Source organism: Liolophura sinensis, chromosome 1, assembly GCF_032854445.1.
Source record: "Liolophura sinensis isolate JHLJ2023 chromosome 1, CUHK_Ljap_v2, whole genome shotgun sequence".
NCBI classification, from domain to species: Eukaryota; Metazoa; Mollusca; class Polyplacophora; order Chitonida; family Chitonidae; genus Liolophura; species Liolophura sinensis.
The window spans coordinates 86,301,214-86,322,951 of NC_088295.1; the positions used below are offsets into that span (position 1 = coordinate 86,301,214).

Sequence of the window (21,738 nt, forward strand, 5' to 3'; positions counted from 1 at the left end):
TCTCACTTCGTTATTCTCATATTTTGACAGCATTTTCTTGTATCAGAGAAAATACTCTCTTCACAACAAACCATTGGAATCCATTGAGCCGTCGAAGTAGTCGGCAGGCTACGGACCTGGTCATGAGGCGAGTACAGCTAAAATGGAGGTAGATGCTTGAGGGACAGTTGGTAAAGTAAAATTGGAAGGACCAAGTAGCTCTAACTCAGTTGTGAAATATTTTTGTTGCCAGGACGCCGTTTTCAACCGTTTGGACAGACCAAACACATCAATTGTGTAATCTCTCTATTAGGTGCATATGCCGTTTTCAGCTCTTTGGATTGATGCAACTTAGTAGTGAAATCTATCGGTTGCGCGGAAGCTGTTTTCAACCCTTTGGACGATACGATTGAAGCATCTCAGTAGTAAAATATTTCTGTTTTTGCAGATGCCTTTTTCAATCCTTTGGATGGATCGATTACAATAGTGAAATATTTCTGTTGCGTGAATCCTGTTTTGAACTAAGCGAAATTTTTTCTGTTGGATGAACATCGTGTTGGAACTGACCGCTTTCCAGGGCGCAAAAACTATTTCGTGTGCAGATTTATACGTTCCATTTGCCTGTAAATATATGGTATACTACACATGATAAGTATATCATCAGCAAATAGCAAACTCAAAACAAACTATGTGGTAAGAGTTTGTGTGAGTGAAAATTTAATAAATTATTAAACGCCTCTACGCGGCCTTGAAATTCTTGCGCCTCAGTGTTAGGAAAGTTGAAAACGGTGGGAAACATGTTCTACCAGAGCAGTGTATATAGTTTATTGCCAGTCCAACCTTCGCGATAAGGGTATGTGGTGTCGTGCATCACAAAGAGTTTTAAAACGTATTGGTCAATCTGGGCTGGACGCTAGTCACCATTACACAGGAAAAGTTAACCCATGATGTATGAGTAACCATGCAGGTCATAAGAATGGCACTACATGCACAACTGCAGACGTTCTATGACAGCCACGGCGCAAGGGTAGACAGTCACATTGCTTTTGTTGTAGCAGTTGGTTAGTGAAGAATTGCTCTAGTGTCAGAGAAACCCTTCTGTCAGACAGGCACAAGTTTTGCTGAATTAAGATGGTTTTCCCTGAAGCGAACAAGGAATTGATCACCTTTTCAAGTAAAACAAGGTAGGAACATCATTTTGAAATGTTGGGAACATGCGTTTTTGACTCTATTTTGATTTTGGTCCCAAGGACAGAAATCATAAAGGATGGAATTCAAATTTGGTCTGTATACTTAGGACATAATATTTTTTGAGTGTGTAAATTTTTAGAAACTGAAAGAGGGTTTCGGAGATATTGAGTGTCAATGTACTGCCCATTTCTTTATGCCCACCCGATATATACCCGGTTAAAATTGCTTCTACGATAGAGCGCAAGCTCAGCGTGATCCAGACGCACGTACCGCTCTACGTGTATATGCAGGTAAAAGTCGATCATATTCTGTAAAACCATTCAAGGTATATGGAAACTAGCAATGTCATTGGAAAGCTCATAATACATCAGATGTCTTGATGTTGATGATAATTAAGTGTTAATTATACATAATTAAATACTGGCATACATTGAATATTGTAATAGTGGTTCATTCATTTATACAGAATATCCTCTACGTCCTTCTCCTTACATAGGCAATTTATAAAAATAATATAGTATATAGGCCTATAACCACGATTATAAAAATCAAAGGACCGAGGATTTCTTTGCATGGAATGACCAGTCAGATGGGATAAACAATCACAAAAGATTATGCCTGGTCTAAGGATGAGTAACATGATGCCTTTTGTCCAATCCTTAAAATTAACATGGTTGAAAGGGCTGGTTTTTAAAGGCAAACAATTTCGATTACATCTGTGGAATAAGTTGCGGAGCGTTGGAGGTAGGTACGTCAAAATTATCTTACAGACAATAAAACACCGACTGTAGATAGAAACACCAGTGTTTCTACCCAAAAAGGTCTTTTATAGATAAATAAATGAAAAAAACTTTTTTGGATAGAAATGGAAGCTTGGTAAGTTTTTTTTTGTGAAGAACACCGAGGAACATATTAGAATAACATTTATGGTACAACTCAAATTTTAAAAACTCATCGTACTTCATTCAGAATTGGTATAAAAGTAAGATATTATATATTAGGCACATTGTAAATATTAATGGTGACTTTGCAAGTTTTAAAGACGTTAAAGACAAATGTGGAGTAAAACGTACATTTTTAGATTACAATAAATTAGTTAAAAATATACCAAAGGAGTGGCTAAATGATATAAAACGGAATACAGTCGTGCTTTCGTCTGCCTGCTCTGTGTACTACACCTCTCTCTTGAAGTAGAAGCGGTGTATACTGCTTTTTACGACATTTTGAGCGAAGAAGAGTGTGATGCACAAATGCTAAGTAAATGGGAGCAAAATATTCAAGTAAAAAGTGTTTTTCTTTTCTCTCTTCGAAGTACTAGAGATATAAAATTAAGCGATTTTCAGTATAAAATGTTGCATCGTATATGTTCTACAAACTCTTACCTTTATCAAATTGGCAGAAAAGATCGTGGTCCACTTGTACGAAGCCCACATATTGTTACAAGCACGTAACGTTAAGTGGGCTTCGTACAAGTGGGACCATGACGTTTATGAAAGAAACAACTGAACATTTACTTTTCTGAAATAGTAAAAATGTTTTGGCTGAGATTTGAAAGATGGTTGAAGTAGAAGTGCCAATTTACGTGCAAAATTGACAATGCTAATGTAATTCTAAGCTTATCCAACGAAAACACAAGAAACACTCTACTTATATTAGCAAAAATGTGGATTTTTGAGATGAAAAATATGAAAAGACCATTACATACAGAAAATCTACTCAAAAAAATTTACGAATATGTTGTCCTAATAACGGGGAAGGAACGCGAATTAAACGAGAAATGGAGCAGCACCTATAATGTATTTAACAAGCAAATCTATAAAAATGCGATTGGAGTTGAGAGCGAAAGTGTTACTGCTTATAACTGTTAGTCTTCTGTTTGGTGAATAATAAGAAAAAAAACAATCCTAGGACTTACAGTAGACCGCATGGTTGCTATACACAGTATAGTTAAACTGGTGCGGACAATTATCGTATGTACACAGCTAGTAGTTATACAAGACTGGTCGCTATAACTGTAGTTTTACAAGACTGGTCGCTATAACAATCGTTATATAAGACTGGTCGCTAAACGCAGTAGTTATACAAGACTGGTCACTATACACTGCTAGTAGTTATACAAGACTGGTCGCCATACGATTTAGATATACAAGACTGGTCGCTATACATTGTAGTTATACAAGACCGGTCGCTCTACACCGTGTAGTTAAACAAGGCTGGTCGCTATACACAATAGCCATAGAAGACTGGTCGCTAAACACAGTAGTTATACAAGACTGGTCGCTATACACTGCTAGTAGTTATACAAGACTGGTCGCTACACAAAGCTAGTACTTATACAAGACTGGTCGCTATACGCTGTAGATATACAAGACCGGTCGCTATATACAGTATTTATACAAAACCGGTCGCTATACACTGTAGTTATACAAAATCGGGCGCTGTACACCGTGTAGTTATAGAAGACTGGTCACTACACACAATAGCTATACAAGACTGGTCGCTATGCACAGTAGTTGTACCAGATTGGCCGCTATATACAGCTAATAGTTATGCAAGACTGGTGGCTATACACTGTAGTTATACAAGACCGGTCCATGTACACCGTGTAGTTATACAAGACTGGTCGACCGTGTAGTTTTAAGTTATACGGTACGTGCGCGAAATTATACAATGTTGACCAGAATAGATTGACCGCTATATACCGTATTTTACATTCACCTAACTTTGGTGATGTGATGTCTACAGTCTACTGGTCGCTGGTTATACGTTCTGACAATGGACCTATAGTTCATATCCCCAAAACCTTAAAGTATAATATAGCACCTGGTTATTGTGTATTTTCAATGCAAGAGCAGAACCGTAGTCAAAGAATGTTCCACCGACATTAAATTCTTCTTTTTTTTTTAAATTTTGGACGTTTGAGCTGTTCGTATATACATAGGACTATGGCAAAGGCGCAATGATCATGCAAGGATACTGTCTTATCCATTAATAATATGGTCTAGGATGAAGGTTATATCTGGGATTACGATTATGTAAATACTGATGCTGATTAAAATCCAATGACTAAACATAATATTGTCTCTGGATAGGAGTCTTTGTGCATGCACACCCAACATATATAAAGTAATCGCCTCTCTCTTGATCAGTTCGAAAAAATTGTTTATACATATAGTGTGCTGTATTATATACGTATAGTATGCTGTATTATATACATATAGATGCTGTATTATACACATATAGATGCTGTATTATATAGATACGGATGCTGTATTATACACATATAGTGTGCTGTATTATACACATACAGTATCCTGTATTATACACATATAGATGCTCTATTGTACACATACAGACGCTGTATTATACACATATAGACGTTGTATTATACACATATAGTGTACTGTATTGTATACATATAGTATGCTGTATTATACACATATACATGCTGTATTATACACATATAGATGCTGCGTTATACACATATAGATGTTGTATTATATACATATAGATGCTGTATTGCATACATATAGATGCTGTTTTATACACATATAGATGCTGTATTATATACATATAGTATGCTGTATTATATAAATAGATGCTGTACTATAGATGCTGTATTATATACATATAGATGCTGTATTGTACACATATAGATGCTGCATGCACGCTTGAGTCCATCGCACAACAAACATTCATATATATGCCACTTGTTCTGCCCTAACCAGACAAAGGGATACAGGCGTAATGTACCAGGGTACAGACATACATGCAAAAAAAATATTCGTAATTATTTTAACGCGAAATGTGCTAATGACCTCTCAAATGCCAGGCTTTGGAAAGCTCTTTATAGCCGTGTAATAGACAGATATAGTGAGAGACATAACAGTTGAGTATGACTTCATTTTAGAAGAAAATAATTCTGTCATAACCATAAAGGTGAGGTGACCGAGACGTTTGTTTTCTATGCAGACAACTATTACGCATAATATCGAACTTAATGAGACTCATGTGACTTAGAAATGCCTTGGTGGTATCAGATACAAGTACACTTCACACGACAAGATATAAAACAAGAATGCCAGAAAGCCCCAGTGTTTTAATTTCAGTGATGTTATAATCCTGCACAAATGACTGAGAATTTGAAATCTACTAAGTTAGCACTACGAAGGCATCCGGCCAATACATACTTTGTATAAAACATTCAAGTTCATTAATGACACTGTTTGGGTTCCATTCTGTACATACAGTGGCATAGGAAGCAGTACGGCCATGGCAGTACCACATTTCATTAAAAAAAAAACACACACACACAAAAAACCAGTAAAAATAAATAAATTAATAAATAAACAGTAAAGACGAACCAATTTAATACCGACCAACAAAACGAAGGCACATGCACACTGCACGTAAAATTGTACGTAAAACTGTACAATGGATCTATGTGAAGAATAAAAACCTCTTAAATGATTTCAGGGCATCTCCAGCCGTCTAGCATCCCTGAGCTTCCGGGGCCTAGACGGCCCCTGGACCCTCGCCTTTTGTGCTGGGATTGTAAACCGAAGGTAGTAGGCCTACCGCTTAACAAATAAACAGCGCATTTTGAATGGCGCTTTACAAGACCATATTAAAATGGCAAACTGTACTCCTATCCATAATAATGTTCATGACTCCACAAAGGAAAATATAAATCGACCCATGGCCTTACCTCTTGTTTGAAAGTGTATGAAAAATGCTACATGGCCAGATGAAATTGTCATTGTGTTCACACCCCCCCCCCCCCCCCCATACACTTCTTGTAAGATGTATTGAGAACTGATCTACACATCAAAAGTCTGTCGATTGCCTTCCCATGTATGACTTACTGATTGGTAAATTCTTAGCCTGTATGGTATTAACGAAATATCGACCGAATTGCTCTTTAATTACTTAAGAAACCGTAGACATGTATAATTCTGACTGTCTTTAAAAACGATTTGTTAGCGTGCTAGATTTCAGTGCGAGTTTACGACAATCTAATAATGAGAAGTACTCCCAAAATGTCATATCACTAAAATTTAGGATCGTCGGAACTAACAAACTGGTCATTTTTCTCTTCTGTACATCGTGTATCTGTATGTGTATAACTGTGTCATATCTCGATGTAGTGTCACTTGGCCAGACATTCACCTGTTATCACGGCTAAAGGATGGTGCGTCAACATATCCCGTGTCAAGGCCATTCCAGTGTCAAACACGTACTGACGGAGAAATGTCAACGTTCTACATGGAGATGGTTCAACCAGGTAGCTGTGACAAGCAGCAGTAGACTTAACGATGGCAACAGTGAGAGAATGATAGAACTAGCCTCTACACAGCAATCTGTGGAAATTTGTCTTTTCTCTTGCACAAGAGAGACATCTTTTTTCATCGTACGTGTGCGAAGTAGTGACATCATGCACGGAAGCTGTAGCTTACTGGTTCCTCTGTTAGTAAAAATGGTTACGCTTTTAAACGAATTCTTCAACTCAATATAAAAAATTTTAAATTTGTAACAGAAAAAGATTTAAGACATATTTAAAATAAAAAAACTTCAAACGTTTGAATGTAAAATCCAAGTAATATTACAAACATTTTAAACTCCTTAGACAAATTTTGAGCACAATGTAACAAATTTCAATTTAGATTTGAATTGTGGTATCTCTTGTTCGATTTGATCGGTGTTTCACGCCATACTCAAGGATATCTGAAAACTGACAGTCAATAACTGGTAGTGGAAACGAATCCATAATATACCCATATAAGAGTAATACAACATCTTTTTAATCGTTAATCGCTACTATTAACACGTATTCTATATTTGACGGTTTGATTTACATGGCGACCAGAATATATGACTCGTTATTTCAGGTTTAATGTCGTAAATCAATATTAAAAGTAATTATTCCAAATTAAAAATTCGTTAATTGGAATTTAAAATTGATCACTACTATTTGAAATTCGTTATTTTGAACTTAATCAGCTTGACATTTGTAATTTCGAATAAAATTTCGTTACTTCGAATCTAAAGACTTGCTATTTTAGGTGTAATTTCATAAATTCGTTGCTAAAAGGCATCACAAAACCGTTATTTCGTATTTAAAATTGGTTACTTAGAATTTGAAATTGTCTAATTCGAATATGAAATTCGTTACTACTTATAAAAATTCGTTATTTTGAATGAATAGCCATTTATGATGATTCGCTACATCAAATTTAAGGTTCCTTATTTTAAGTCTAAACTCGTAAATTCAATTTGAAAATCGTTATTTCTAATTGAGAATTCGTTAACACTACTTATTAAGCGTTCCTTATTTCGAGTTTAAAATACGTTATGATAATCCATCTAATTTGAAATTCGTTATATTTGGCTTGAAAGTCGCTATTTAAAATGTAAGATTCTTTATTGAGAAAGTGGATTAAGTAACCATATTATCCTTAGTGAGATTAGACACTTTCTGTGAATAGCAAGTATTAAATATATAATGCTGAAAAAAGGACGAGACTATTCCGGGTTTCGAAACAGCGATCTCAGAACCAGGCGCCTAATCACCAGCAAAACATGTAAATCATTTAAACCCGGAGATTAGGAAAAAGGTGACATTACCCTCTTATAACCGAAAAAGAGGCTTGTAACTCCATGGTTCAAAACGAGGAGTGGTCTCCAAGAGGAATCAGCAATATACAGAAACTGTGCTGATGCACCAGAATGTGTAAATATCCCAAACAAGGATAATACTGTCACTTAAACCTCATTCCAAATGACATCAACCAATCAGGTGTTCAGATATAGGAGCAGTGTCATTCCAACCCTCGCCATCGTAGAGTATGTTCGCCGTCAGCTAATTTCAACATTGTGCTTTTAAAATTCCCTATTTCGAACAAATTTCAAAATATGGAATAATGAGTTTCATGTGCGTATCGACTGTTGTTATTTATGTTACCCATGCTGAATTGACATACTGATGTTTCAGCCAGTGTTATATATTCAACAACATGTTACAGTTTAGCAGAATAGTGTACACGGAGACATACCTCATCATTCGTGCGCCTTGGGGCGGATTATCGTGGTTGTGCGATTTCCATTTATGCTTTATGTATAACAAATCCAAGCAGAGGATCTTCAGCTATCCTATGTATAGGTAATCGTTACACATTTTACCTCTGCGCATGTGTTACTAGTCTTAGTAAACACAGATGGTTGTCAGATGTATAAATATGCCAGCTGACAATAAGATCGATTTCACGTCTATATTTATTTCTGGGATGGGCGCTGCACACTGTATGTCAAAAGATTTCCATCACAGGTATAGGCCTGCGTGAATGAGGGCAATTTTACGCGCACTTTCCCTTTGCTACATCGTCTGTGTTGAGCTGACCGCTACCATGCGCACGTTGACCTGCAGATGAAACTATTGTCTGAGCGAAATGCAATATTCATAGAGGACATCACGTACGCCCATGATAAATGCGTCACGGACATATTACAACATTCGACATCTTTCATTCAGAATGGTTTTCAAATATTACGTGTAGATAGAAAGTCCACTTGCACTTTTGTCTGGCCTTCAGGGTGAATGGGAAGTGTGTGCTGCTCTAATACGTGATCTATTTTGGCTGACCCTGAAGTGCTGAAGGAAAAGTACCGATAATATCAGCTGTTGCCGGCTAGATCGCTAAACGGCAAGACAGACGCGTGGTTAGGCTGGGGATTTTCCTATAATCGCCTGCCAATAACAAATAAACGAGGCCAATATCTACACCTATAGAAGTGGAGGGGGCGTGTCACAGATAAATCACGTGCAAGGTTTGTTTATTTCATTTTCTGCGCACAGCTCGATTATAAACCAATCACATCACACCGGTTTGTTTTGATTTAATTGGACGAATCAGAAGCGGCGGTGATGTATACAGGAAATGTATATATACCGGTATCTTGAATGGGCTCACCGTACAATTCACGGTACAATACAACCGACAGTAAAACTGACTGCCAACAAGCCTGACCACAGGAAATCAGGTAAGACCTATGATTATGCGCGCTTTTCGAAAAGTGTTGATAGAATCGCAACTTTCTATTCACAGCATGTCTAAAGGCATATGTTATGTTAAATGACACATAGGTTTAAAGTGGAATTGCATTTATGTTTGACCGGCTCCGATAGCACAGTTGGTAGAGCGTCCGCTTCGGGAGGCTGTAGAACCGTGGTCAATCCTCGGTGGGGTAACAACCAAGACCTTAAAAGAGTAACTTCCTCGCTTGGTGTTCAGCATTAAGGGAATATAGCAATGATTGGTTGACAAGTATCAGTGTAATGGCTCGGGCGGGGAAGCTTACTTGCCTTCGATAAGTCTTCTCAGTGAAGCAGCACTAGGTAAAAGAGTGATGGAAATCCGACCTGCAACAAGGAGGCCCATTACATGCACTCTAAGGATTTGTTCGTCGTCATATGACTGAAAAATTGTTAAGTACGACGTTAAACCCCAAGCACTCAGTCACTCGTGTATTTATGTATTTGGTTGTGACTGAAATCTGCACTGAAGAATACTTCATTTAGTCGAAGGCGGGTGATATCACGCAGAGACTGGAGAAAACCACAGCCCTAGGCCAGCTACACATACCATACAAACCTCCTGACGTCAAGCCTTAGCAAAGCCAGCGAGGGCTAGGTTCGAACTCGCCTCTTTGTCGGCTAGTGGTCTATGGATAACATGTATAGATCAACACTACAAAGACAACTGTAAACATCAGTGTTATTTTTGCATGTATCAATAGACCAAATCAAACACGTTCCACTTGAAGACGAATTTAACATAGTGAGGTCATGCTGATTTGTCATACTAATTTGTAGCGGTGAAAAATAGTGTTAATGGCGTTTACGTACATATATATTTGTATCTTGTCGCCTGCAAATTAAGATTTCTGGACATGACTTAATTGTACCTCGCGTTCATGGTTTTTTTTTTTTAGATAGAAAAGCAACACCAGTATAGCACAACACACTATATATAAGAGGTGCATATTTTCCTTTATACCATTTTGACAGTTCTTCTTTCAGAGATATACACGTGAGGAAACACAGCCTTTGCATACATGCATTTATGTTATGCAGTCGGAAATAGCTGAATCTTGACGCATATCGTCTAATTTAGCAGTCGCTTAATTTTTCTCAGAGGTCGTGTATTTGTATTGTGAACACTTAAAAATCGACATATTGCAGACGGTATTGCAGATGTTATACAGGCCAATGTACAGACCTGTATGTTGTGGAAAAGTTTTACATTTAGCTATCAGAATTGTTTTTTCTTCTCTAGGCTCCAGCCACGATGTAGCTTCTCGTATTTTTACAGCATCTTTAGGTGGGCTAGCCATCTGTGTATGACGTCAGACGGTTAATCGATATGGCCTTTTTCTGGCCTGTAGCATTGACCCGCTTTACACATACCCTAAATACACACTGACCCAGAACAGCTAACCCAGAAGATTCGATCATGCCACGTGCAGTAGCCAGCGGTTTGTTGGCGGCACATAAAGACAGATACACTAATATTACATCCGTCATGACTTTCTAGATTTTTTGGCACAACGACTATGGTTTAAGAAGTTCCCGGTTTTCATGGGGGGGGGGGGGGGTATTTATATTAGTCGTGCACAAGTGAATGCTAGAGTGTGTATATATCGCTTGCAATTGTGACAGCCGAAAAAAACATAACAAAAACATTAGGATAATGGTTGTCAATCCTTGACTGTGTCCTGATTGGTTTTCTTTATACACGTATATTTCCTTAGTTCTTAAGTGGTTTGCGTTGAAATTTTTTTAGGAAATTGGTCTTGCGATAATTTATCTGGAACGTCCGCCATGGTTTGATGATTGGTACACGAAATGTGGGACAAATCTGTGTCTATTTTGTCATATATACGTAAAAAATGTTGGGAATTTACACCAGAACATTCTTATAGACTGACTCACGTCATGGTTTGATATTTGTCCTACATATACCTACATAAGTCCCTGAGATGACTATGTATGCTTTCTTCTCCATTCTATGGTTGGATATCAGACAGAATATGGACAAAAACATGAACGGGTCTATGAATGGACACGCGCTGTCAGGCGCACTCAATGGTGTTCAGAACATGGGAAATGCAAAAATGCCAAGGCTTCAAGGTAACGGTGTTGATCAGACGATTGTGAATGGTGTAGAAAGGAGTAAGGAAAAAATGTTGAAGATGAAAAAAGCTATGAATGGAATGGAAAACCAGACCCTGTTGAAATGTCAGAATGGACTCGCAAATGGCTGCGCGATGCGTTCTGGAGTACCAGCCGATGGAAGTGGAAGAGACTTGACTTTCCTGAAACATCTGACAGAGGTCATCATGAGTGACGCCCTGGATAAAGCTCTAAGACCCGAAAGGTACGCTACATTGTATATGTTTGTGTGATATGTTCCTTCGGATACAACGAAAGCCCATAATTTTCATATGGTTCTGCAACCAATTTTTTTAACTTAAATCAGCATTTTGACAAGATGATTAGCTGACGGCTGAAACGTTATAACTCGTTAAATCATTGAGAATCACAATGCAAAGCTTTGCATATTGGATGCAATGATGTGTTAGATGGATTAACATTTGACTAGGAAATCATTTGGTGTAAAATGCGTTATCCTTGTATAGACTCTGCAGAACAGTGGACTATGTATCTGTAGATATGTATACTAATGCGGATTAATTCAATCCGTCATTCCAGCAAAGTGGTTGAGTTTCGGCACCCCAAGGAGCTGGAATCGCTTGTGGATTTGAGACTGGAAGACAAGCCAGTTGGAGACGTACAGTTGCTGGACATGTGTCGAAAAGTGATCAAATACAGCGTCAAGAGTGGTATGTCCATTTGTTAACCCGGGAACAACCAACGGCCTCATGGACTATTTTCACAACCATTCCCTGCTAATTTCTATAGAATATAATGCCTCTAAGGCACTGACAGACTCCTGGATAAACCGATTGTAAATGTAAAACCGATGACAGAACGTCTGGGAACAGCAGATGTTCACTTTTGGGGCTTTTGATGTACAGAAAGATGTGTGCAGTAAAGAAAGTAAATTGGTGGTTTCTTAGGCAATCGAGTTTGTGAGAATTTGTAACTCTGAGCTATGATTAGATTTACTGAGGCTTCGTTCGTCTGCTTCATTTTCTAAACAGATTTTGGTGATTCATAAGAGCTTTGTTCCTGAAAAATTTGATTGTATATGAACATGACATCCTTCGCCTAGATGAAGAATTCGTAAGAACCGCGTAAAATGCCATTGAAACAGTGAAATGATTGTTGGACAAATTGGACAAGTTAACAAAATGTTCTCCGATGTCCATAACAGCATGCCCTAATATATGCCTTTACATCTGATAACAGGTCACCAGAATTTTTACAACCAGTTGTTCGGAGGATTCAACATGTATGGCTTAGGTGGAGCTTGGTTAACAGAGGCGCTCAACACCAGTCAGTAAGTGTTTCTGCTCCTCTTACGCAGAGTGATTGCGGCGTTGCAGTCGCAGCTTAAGTACTGTACCAGTATATATAACCATCGATAACTAATACAATAATTACATGTATTTTGAACAGGCATAGAACTATATATACACTATTGCCGGGTAGAATCGGGAACCCTGCCTGCCTGAAGTAATTCTGGTCAAAGTTGTGTAGTATGTTGGTCATTTCATCTTTCGGTAGCATAGTGTTGACTCACTCACTCTAAGTTTCCATTACTCTGGAAGAGGCACTTCATTGCGCATGTCTGACGTTTATGACCAAATGTCCATATTCCGTTTGCACAGGTACACTTTTGAAGTGGCACCTTTGTTTACGCTGATGGAGAAAGAAGTGTTTAAAACCATGAGGTCGCTAATCGGATTTAACGAAGGAGATGGTATATTTTGTCCAGGTGAGTACGTCGCAGAGTAGGAGGATAAGCTGGAGTGTGGATCATGTATATCGATGTTTTGGCTTTGGTCAACAACGATGGCAGATTATAATGGACTGTTTATGATGTTATACAGGCAAAAGTTATTTTCATTTTTTCTGAGATAACAAATTCCTTTTGAGAAATGTTTTTTTTATATAAGTTAGTTCATCTGGCGTTATCTACTGCCCTGGAAAGTTCAGAAGTTTGAGTTTCTGTAAATCGTCAGTTGAGTATGTAAGTAGAAATATAACACAATATCTACTCTGTCCACAGGGGGTTCCATCTCTAACATGTACGCCATCAGTTTGGCCAGATTCAAGAAGTTTCCAGAAGTTAAGACAAAGGGCATGCATGGAATCCCACCCGTCTGCATTCTTACATCAGAGCAGGTAAAGAATCGTTGACAGGCTCTTGATAAATTTGACTTGGCTTTGACATAGTTTCTTCCTCAACATAATACTTATATTGGTACATATTTGCAATATTTATACTTGGCACCCACATCTTTTTTGACGGCATTACTTTGAACTTTAATAAACTATTTATATATTCATCCATAAAAACATTTCTGACACTGCAATTACTAGTAGTTATGTTTTAGAAGGTCAGTTATTGTCGGTTAAGAAGTTCTTGAGGCGTTACCAAATACATTAAGTTTTAAATGTATTTATTTTCAACTTTTTATGTCCGATTTTGTCTTGCTTTTATTGTGCTGTCCTCCCGAAGTGTATGCTCAGAGGCTTTACAAGATACTATGTATTTACCTCGGGTTTCAGAGTCATTACTCTTTGAAGAAAGGCGCAGCGTTCCTGGGTATTGGACTGGATAACGTGATGACTGTCAAGTGTGATGACCGAGGCAAGATGATGCCAGCAGAACTCAGGAAGACGATAGATAATGTCATCTCACAGGTACGACGTCTTGTGGCTTGTAGCTTGTGTCTGTGATCTTATAAATACGGGCTCCATGGCAATTTAAGAGTCTCTGATGTGCCTTGTGTTGAGCAAAATATTTTATTTCATGCGTGAATACTTTCTGTTCACACTGTTGTAAAAAAAAAAGATGGTTGTATTGTACATTTGTACCCTTTATCCAGAGAAAGGCATGGGTGTTTTTGGCACGAAAGTGGGAATATTCTCCATGTCTTTATTGCTCATGCTGCTCCTGGGGTTACCTGATCACCATCAAGCATTACACAGGCATAGTTCTTAAGGACGGTTGATGTAAAAACCGGACAGACACCTATTTATACTCCTATGCGTTGCTTTGTCTTTGGACATTTAATTGTACCTTTATATATTAACGGCTCCATTTTAGGGGCTGATAGAAGTGTTGCTTTGGAGGAGAGTCTTTAAACTTTAGGTAATATATGGTTTAGAAGTTGCTTGCTACTATTGCTATTACTATATTTGATGATGTTGTAGGGGTTTACACCAGTTATGGTGAACGCTACTGCAGGAACAACTGTTCTGGGAGCTTACGACCCCATTGAGGAGATCAGTGGTATCTGCCAACAGTATGGCATATGGCTGCACGTGGATGGTGCGTGGGGCGGAAGTGTTCTGTTGTCAAGGAAGCACAGGAACGTGATGGCTGGAGTGCACAAGTAAGTATATAAAAGAGCAGGGGGGCGGGTGGGTATGTGTTGAGGTACAGTTACATGCAACAAAAAAGTCGTTGTCTTACCGCTATTTGATATTTGTGAATTATATTTCACTTCTTGCCTGCTCGAATATTTAACTTAAAATGCCGGGGCCAGGTTTGACGGTAGAGGAAATCGATTTTAAAACTAACTTTTTTGTTATTCCCAGGGCTGACTCAATGACATGGAATCCTCATAAAATGATGGGAGCTCCTCTTCAGTGCTCTGCGTTCCTCACCAAACACAAGGTAAGTCTCCTGGCCTCTGTACACTTCTTTGGTGAAAACTATATGAAAGTGTTTGGTGACAGTGGTTTTGGCAAAACTATACGACTTGTTACTCTGAAGTATTTTTGTTACAAGAAGTATAAATGTTGACATTCATTATTATTGCTGTCGAACGAAAAAACCTGTTGAACGTTCATCTTGACTAATCCACGGGAATCCGGTTTAGGGTATTCGTGAACGTTATAGACTTAATTATACTATATGGAAAGCCAACTAGACCATCGCTTGCAAGAGGGTACAATATAGGCTTCAACAAAACCAGACTGTTTATACTTTTAAAATTCCTTCCTTCTTTGGGCTTTGCGATCAGACATCACGACAGTTTATGCTACTAGACGCAAACAATTATGCCAAACTGATTGAACAAATATGTATTTGATTTCAGGACCTATTGGATCGATGTCACAGCGCCAAAGCGACGTATCTCTTCCAACAGGATAAATTTTACGATGTGAGTTACGACACGGGAGACAAATCTGTTCAGTGTGGTCGCAAGGTTGACGTCCTCAAGCTGTGGCTCTTGTGGAAGGCAAAAGGCAACACAAGATTCGAGGAAGATATCAACAATGTGTTCGACTGTGCGAGGTAATGAAAATAGTCCTGTTAATGAAGCCATCTTTATATACCGAAAATCTTTGGTGAACAGGGTACCTTTTGATTGCAAACCTTACCACGTAAATAGTTTTTTTTACTGTAAACAGAAAAACAACAGTTATGGTCGATAACCCAAATAAACCAGATTCCTTGAGATTTTCACTTTCCAGTCCTCTAGGCAATGTGTGAAGATCAAATTTTATCCATAGATGATGTCATCTGTAAAATGTAAACTTACACAGTCGCGTCTTAGCGATATTAATTTAAAAAATTAAACCATTCAACGGCAAATATAATCGCATGGAGCTACACTTTGCTTTTGTTTCCTCCTTTACCCGTCTCAGCTAAATTTTGATTTGGATAAAATAAAATTCAAGGTCGTTTAGATACAGTACAATTTAGACAGTATGAATGGAATGTGTTCATTGCAGTGTCTCTTATATTTTTCAGGTACTTAACCGATCGAATTGCGACGAGGCCAGGATTTAAGCTAGTTTTAGCTGAGGTAACTTAGGCCACACAGGCCGTCAAAGCAGTAAAGGTTTTGTTCCAAGGTTTCGTTCCAGAAAACCACAGCACAGCGAAAACGGTAGGTAAACAGTTACACAGACGCTGTACGCAGACGCAGAGGCTAGTTCCGGTTTGGCGAGGTGTGAGGCCAGTGGTAGCTGTGGTGCGCGGGAGACCTGCTCCGCGGGGTGTGAAGTGGTCCAGCATAGACGGGTACACGAACGGAGTAGTTCACTTGAGGGACTTAGTTGTCGCTGTATATTGCAGTTGTTGATTTTGTTGTTGCTGTTGTTGTTTATGACTGTGAACATTATTCAAAATAAGATGGCATTACTGTTCGGCTTTTCTTGTAACGGCGTGGGTTTTGGTGTTTGGAATGTTTGTAGTATATATGTGAGATCATGAAGTTACAAAGAGGTGAGACGGAAGATGACCGAATCTCCTGCTGGCGAGGGACCATCGGGTTCAGTGGAATTTGCACCTTTAACAAGGCCTTGTATTTGATCAGGGGCAATTTTCGTTTCAGTACCTTGCATGAATGAAGTTTGACGATTTGCGAAGTGGATAGCTTTAATGGCGGCAGTGTCACTCTTCGTGCACTTTATCGTTGCTTGCTTGTCACATGATATCACCTGGATCCTGCTTCGGTGGAAGCTTTGTTCATTCCAGGTTTAGTTTACACGTAGTTCCTTGCATTAGGTGTATTAAGTGTGCATGTAACTTAATCGAACTTAATGAGTAGTGCTATGAACACATCTGTGATGATCTACTGCTCAGTGCACCTTTCCGTTAAAATATAGATGTGAATTAAGATCCTTGTTAAAGTATATAGAAATTAAGAAATTTTACTTGTTTAAATTGTTCTTGGTATCATCCAAACGTAATGTATCTATTTTATTTTCTAAAGAATCATCAAAGAAATTCGCTTTTAGGATCAAGGATTAACTTTACATCAGTACTAACTGCTCACTGGTTTGTTGCCATAAGTCCGCAACCAGTACGGAAGGAGATTATGGCTAGATTTACCCCTCATGGGTCAGTCCGTTACGCATGAGTTTTCCGGACTCTTTTCAAAACGGCTCGTATTTAAATGAAACTTAATACATGGCCTTACCATGATGACGTACATATTAAGTTTAAGTTTTGTGCGGTTTCGTTCATTTTGGGCGCTTTCTTCCTTTTTATGGACTTCGATGATTTTTCGGAGACTTCAATACAATTCATCATATTAAATTATATTAATATTAAAACTTGGTACATTGTTCCTCCAAGACAAGGCACAGATCAAATTTCAAATTCGGGCAGAATCGTCCCAGTTTGACAACATTTTGACCGTTTTTGTCCTGTTTTGGACAGTTTTCAGGACTTGAAAATGATAAGTTATTCTTAAAAAGAAACTTGGTAAATGGCTGTACGAAGACAAGTTTCAGATGGAGATCGAGTATTAGACCGTTTCGCCCAATTTCTCCCAAATTCTAACCATTTTGTTATGTTGTGAACTTTCACAAAGCTATTATTCTGACCGTTCAAACCGGTACGGGGCAGGTATTGCTTTCGCAATACTTCCAGAATGCTTGCTACTTATATGTGTGTGTGTGGTGTTTTTTCTTTCTGCTTTTTACCTTGGCTTCTTTTTTGGCTGCACCGTGTTATTTAGTGAAACAGCGTGGTAATAATATTTCGTTATGCTCCGGATTGCAGCCCGAATGCGCCAATGTGTGTTTTTGGTACATTCCACCCAGGCTACGGAATCAGCCAGAAACTACAGAATGGTGGGCCGAAATTGGAAAGGTAGGCAATGTTTTAAATCTTCTAATGTCAGTTTGGAGATTAAAAATAGAGGCATACCTGTTGGTTAACGAACAAATTACGCTTAGTTTGAAAGTTTTTGACGACAACAAGTATCTTAATTTGCGCGTACCAAATTGATTAGTCTTAACTTTAGTTTTGTTAAATATTTGATGTTTCTTGTTTCTGGCTAGGTGGCACCTGAAATTAAGAAGAGGATGATGAAGGAAGGGACAGTTCTCGTGGGCTACCAGCCCCTCGAACACAGGGTCAACTTCTTCAGGATGGTTATTGCCAATTTACAGACGACTAGGGAAAACATGGACTTCTTCATCAGCGAAGTGGAAAGGCTGGGCAACGATCTGTGAAACACAGCTGCATGTCTGTAACATTTTCACGTCACCGACTTTTGACATTTGGTGTATACCTTTGACAGATCTATGGCCTCTTACAGCTCCCTATACCCATCAAGACAGGGAACATTCGGTCATGTTCAATCAGTCTGTTTATTTAATAGCTCCATTGTACATGGGATCACACGTATGTAAGGTGTCTTACATTAATGTGCTGCTGCTGCAGGTGTAGCTTTTATCTTAACAATAATTTGTTATTTGGCTAAGCCAGGATTTTGTTAACAATCTTGTGTAGTGTAGTCGGATGCTGAATCACAGCTGTCCCTTTCTTCCCTGCAGGTTGTGTAAGATCTATCTTCCCTGCAGGTTGTGTAGGATCTATCTTCCCTGCAGGTTGTGTAGGATCTATCCTCCCTGAAGGTTAACTGATATCCCATCCCCTCTTTCTTATACGTTGAGTGAGATCTTTTCTTCCCTACAGGTTGCGAGAGCAAGTCTCTCTTAATCTCTTAACAGGTTGAGGAATATTCTTTTTCTTCCCAACAGTAGGAGAGATATCTTTTTCCTTCCCAACAGCTTAAGGGTTAATCTTTTCCCCTCATGCTGAAGGCCTCAGTTTGAAATATTTGCTAGAACCAATTGGGAGGTTAACGATACCTTTTAATAACACACTAGAATTGTGTCAGTATCTGGTCACGCGCAACATTCATCACTCTTTGTTTGAAAAAGTGTTGTTTTTTTTTATTATGATAAATATTTTGTTGTTTTTATATATTATATATTTATGACCCGATGTCTGTAGATTAATGCTGTACAATGAAAATATCGTTTAATGTGTACATTTGTGTGCTGTTCGAATATAGACTGAAATTACAGTGTCGTATCCTGCTTCTTGGGAGCTTTATGCTTCAGTGTACGAAGCGAATCTCAGTTCACATCGTGTATTTGGCCTAGCTGGGCTGGGTCACTTAACGTTTGTCATCTGTATAGGGATATATAAGACAAGGTATCATGGTTTACGAGCAGCTGCTAGTGTGTCCTCTTTTCCCAATGCTACCAAGCGCATGAGTAATTTTCTTCCAATTGCCTTTTACAACAGGCTAGCTTTTGAAATTATGTTTTGTGCATAAGTCACCGTTTGTTACTTATTTTATGTAGTGTACAAATAAAATAAAATATTTCACGTACGTTAGTGCTCTGTTATCATTTATTGGAGCATAACTGTCAAGCAACTGTACAAGCTAGTCGGTTTCTTGCTGGAAATCTGGAGTCCATATGTTTGTTCCAATTTCAGTGTCTTTTCCAACATAATGTCGCAAAGTGACAACTGTGTGCCCTTGTAGTAAAACGATCTAAGTACTACGTCATATTAATCGCAGCATATCAATAAATGGTTTATCGATATCGATAAATGAATTAGCGATATCGTCAAATATTTATCGATATTGATAAATGTTTATTGATCTCGATAATTTTTTTATCCATATTGATAATTTTCCGTTAAATGTTAATTTGGCCCTCTGGACACTTGAACCAAAGACACTTGAGATGCAAAGGCCAACCAGTACATGGAATCTCTCCATGCGCACTTATATAGCTGTCCTGGGTTCGACTACGGTTTTACATCGGGAAAAGGCGGTGGACTCCGGCGGGCTGTCCAGTTTCATCTACTTCAAAACCTAAACGTCGTTGTATAAGTGAACCGGGAGTAAAATCACAAGAAAGTCAAACCACTGAGCGATTAGAGTAACCTAATGAGCTGCATTTAACGGGAAAAGCTGAAGTCAAAATATTTAGGCACCAAAAGAGTTTGTCCTAATCTCTTCAAAGTTGGAGCTAAACTGCCTAAGCAGCAGTTCAAAGGATCTGAGGCTGCTGTGTCAGGTTCGGTGGCCTAATTGCGGCAGCGCTGGGCTTGGGCTTGTTATTGTACCTGGGGCCGATTCAATCAAGCGATTTTTGATACGCGTCACAATTTCTAAGCTCCGTAGAACACATAGCGTATGACCTAGAAAGTTGAAGTAGTGACAGCTTTGTTCTAACTTTACATTTCATAGACCTGTCCACTTTCAATACTTAAGACCCAGGAAATAAGGTTTAAAATTGGATTGACAGTTTTGTGGAAAACGGCTACAGCTGGCCACTGGGATCCTAAGGTTTTACAAATGTCAAGGTATGGGTCATGTTTTGGCTGAGTGCGCCTCATATAATGTGGTTAAGGTGCAAGGTGGACTACATTTGTCGACCAACTCATGCGAGTCGAAATGTTGAAATTATAACGAGGAACATTCAGCTCCATGTGCTGGACAGAACTCCAATTTACTTTTTACACTTGTCGACAGCCATATAATGGATGTCCCATGTTAATAACAGGAAGATCATACAATTTCCAAAACAGCGTTCAACACAAACCACCAATGAACCCAGAAAGTACATAGCAAGAAATTATGATGGAGTCGTATACATCTACGCTGTTGATATCCGGAGACAATAAGCCCCACATTTTCTAACACAGGCTCGTATCTGTGCAAATGTGACAACATTTCCTCCGAGGCCATCTTGTGAAAAAGAGGCGGGATAGTTAAATATTTGACATGTGTTGATCCTGTTTCCTAAAGTTGACGCAGTACAATTCCTTAGAACCGGAAATCGTGATGAACAAAATCGTCACACTCGATGCAATCAAAAGTGCAATTCTAAACTAGCTTGGAACACGATTGGGATGCTGATTAAATTTATGGGTCAAAACTATTTCAGAGAACATCAAATCTGTTAATTGCTTCTCCTTACATGAATCCGTCCAAATTTCTATGTTTTGAATTGAAATGTTTGTCTATGTTTTGTCGAAATATACATTCGTATATTAGCGGCCAACCATAATGGACATTCCGGCTCAATAATCTCACGACCAACAGCCAAAAACAACGTTTAACACAAACCACCAATGAGCTAAGAAAGTAGGTAAAATACGACAATAGAACGGATCCATGCAAAGGGAAGCAGTCAGCAATCTCCAATGATGACAGAAAGATTCAAGGAATATTTCAGGCGAAAGTAAATCAGTGTCCAAACTGTGTACCATGTTAGTTCATAAGTCAATCAAAATGTGTGTCTCAGTAGCACTTTCCATTTATCCAACGTGGCCATCTATTATATAAGGCCCCTAAATGTTGCATTAGAAATTGGTCGTGCGGTTATTATTGACGTGGAATTATGTTTGACGAAAGATATAAGACAGTTGGCAAATATACAAACGTTCTGGGTTACGTATAGAGGGCTTTGAGTCGCAAGTGTACAGTTCATTAAAATATATACTGAAACGCAAGAAGAACCTCATTTCTCCATATATACTACACGCTTCATTTTATGCAAGGAATTTTACTGGTGTCATGTCTCTGCCATGTGCAGTTTTGCCC

The 21,738-nt window shown here is 38.5% G+C and overlaps 1 protein-coding gene across 2 annotated transcripts; it reads left to right on the forward strand.

Annotated features, from left to right (window-relative positions):
* The first annotated feature begins 8,874 nt into the window (after window positions 1-8,874).
* Window positions 8,875-19,502, forward strand: LOC135478899 (cysteine sulfinic acid decarboxylase-like). Of its 2 annotated transcripts, none has more exons than XM_064758660.1 (13): window positions 8,875-8,994; window positions 11,250-11,603; window positions 11,939-12,069; window positions 12,599-12,689; window positions 13,021-13,127; window positions 13,422-13,537; window positions 13,925-14,059; window positions 14,573-14,754; window positions 14,960-15,038; window positions 15,463-15,662; window positions 16,122-16,176; window positions 17,883-17,972; window positions 18,164-19,502. In XM_064758660.1, exons 2-13 carry the CDS (start codon window positions 11,257-11,259, stop codon window positions 18,335-18,337), a joined length of 1,707 nt encoding a protein of 568 aa, XP_064614730.1. In that variant the 5' UTR covers window positions 8,875-8,994; window positions 11,250-11,256; the 3' UTR covers window positions 18,338-19,502. The 2 variants fall into 2 exon arrangements, with proteins under 2 accessions (XP_064614730.1, XP_064614729.1); XM_064758659.1 differs by lacking the exon at window positions 8,875-8,994 and adding an exon at window positions 9,162-9,207.
* Window positions 19,503-21,738: the final 2,236 nt, after the last annotated feature.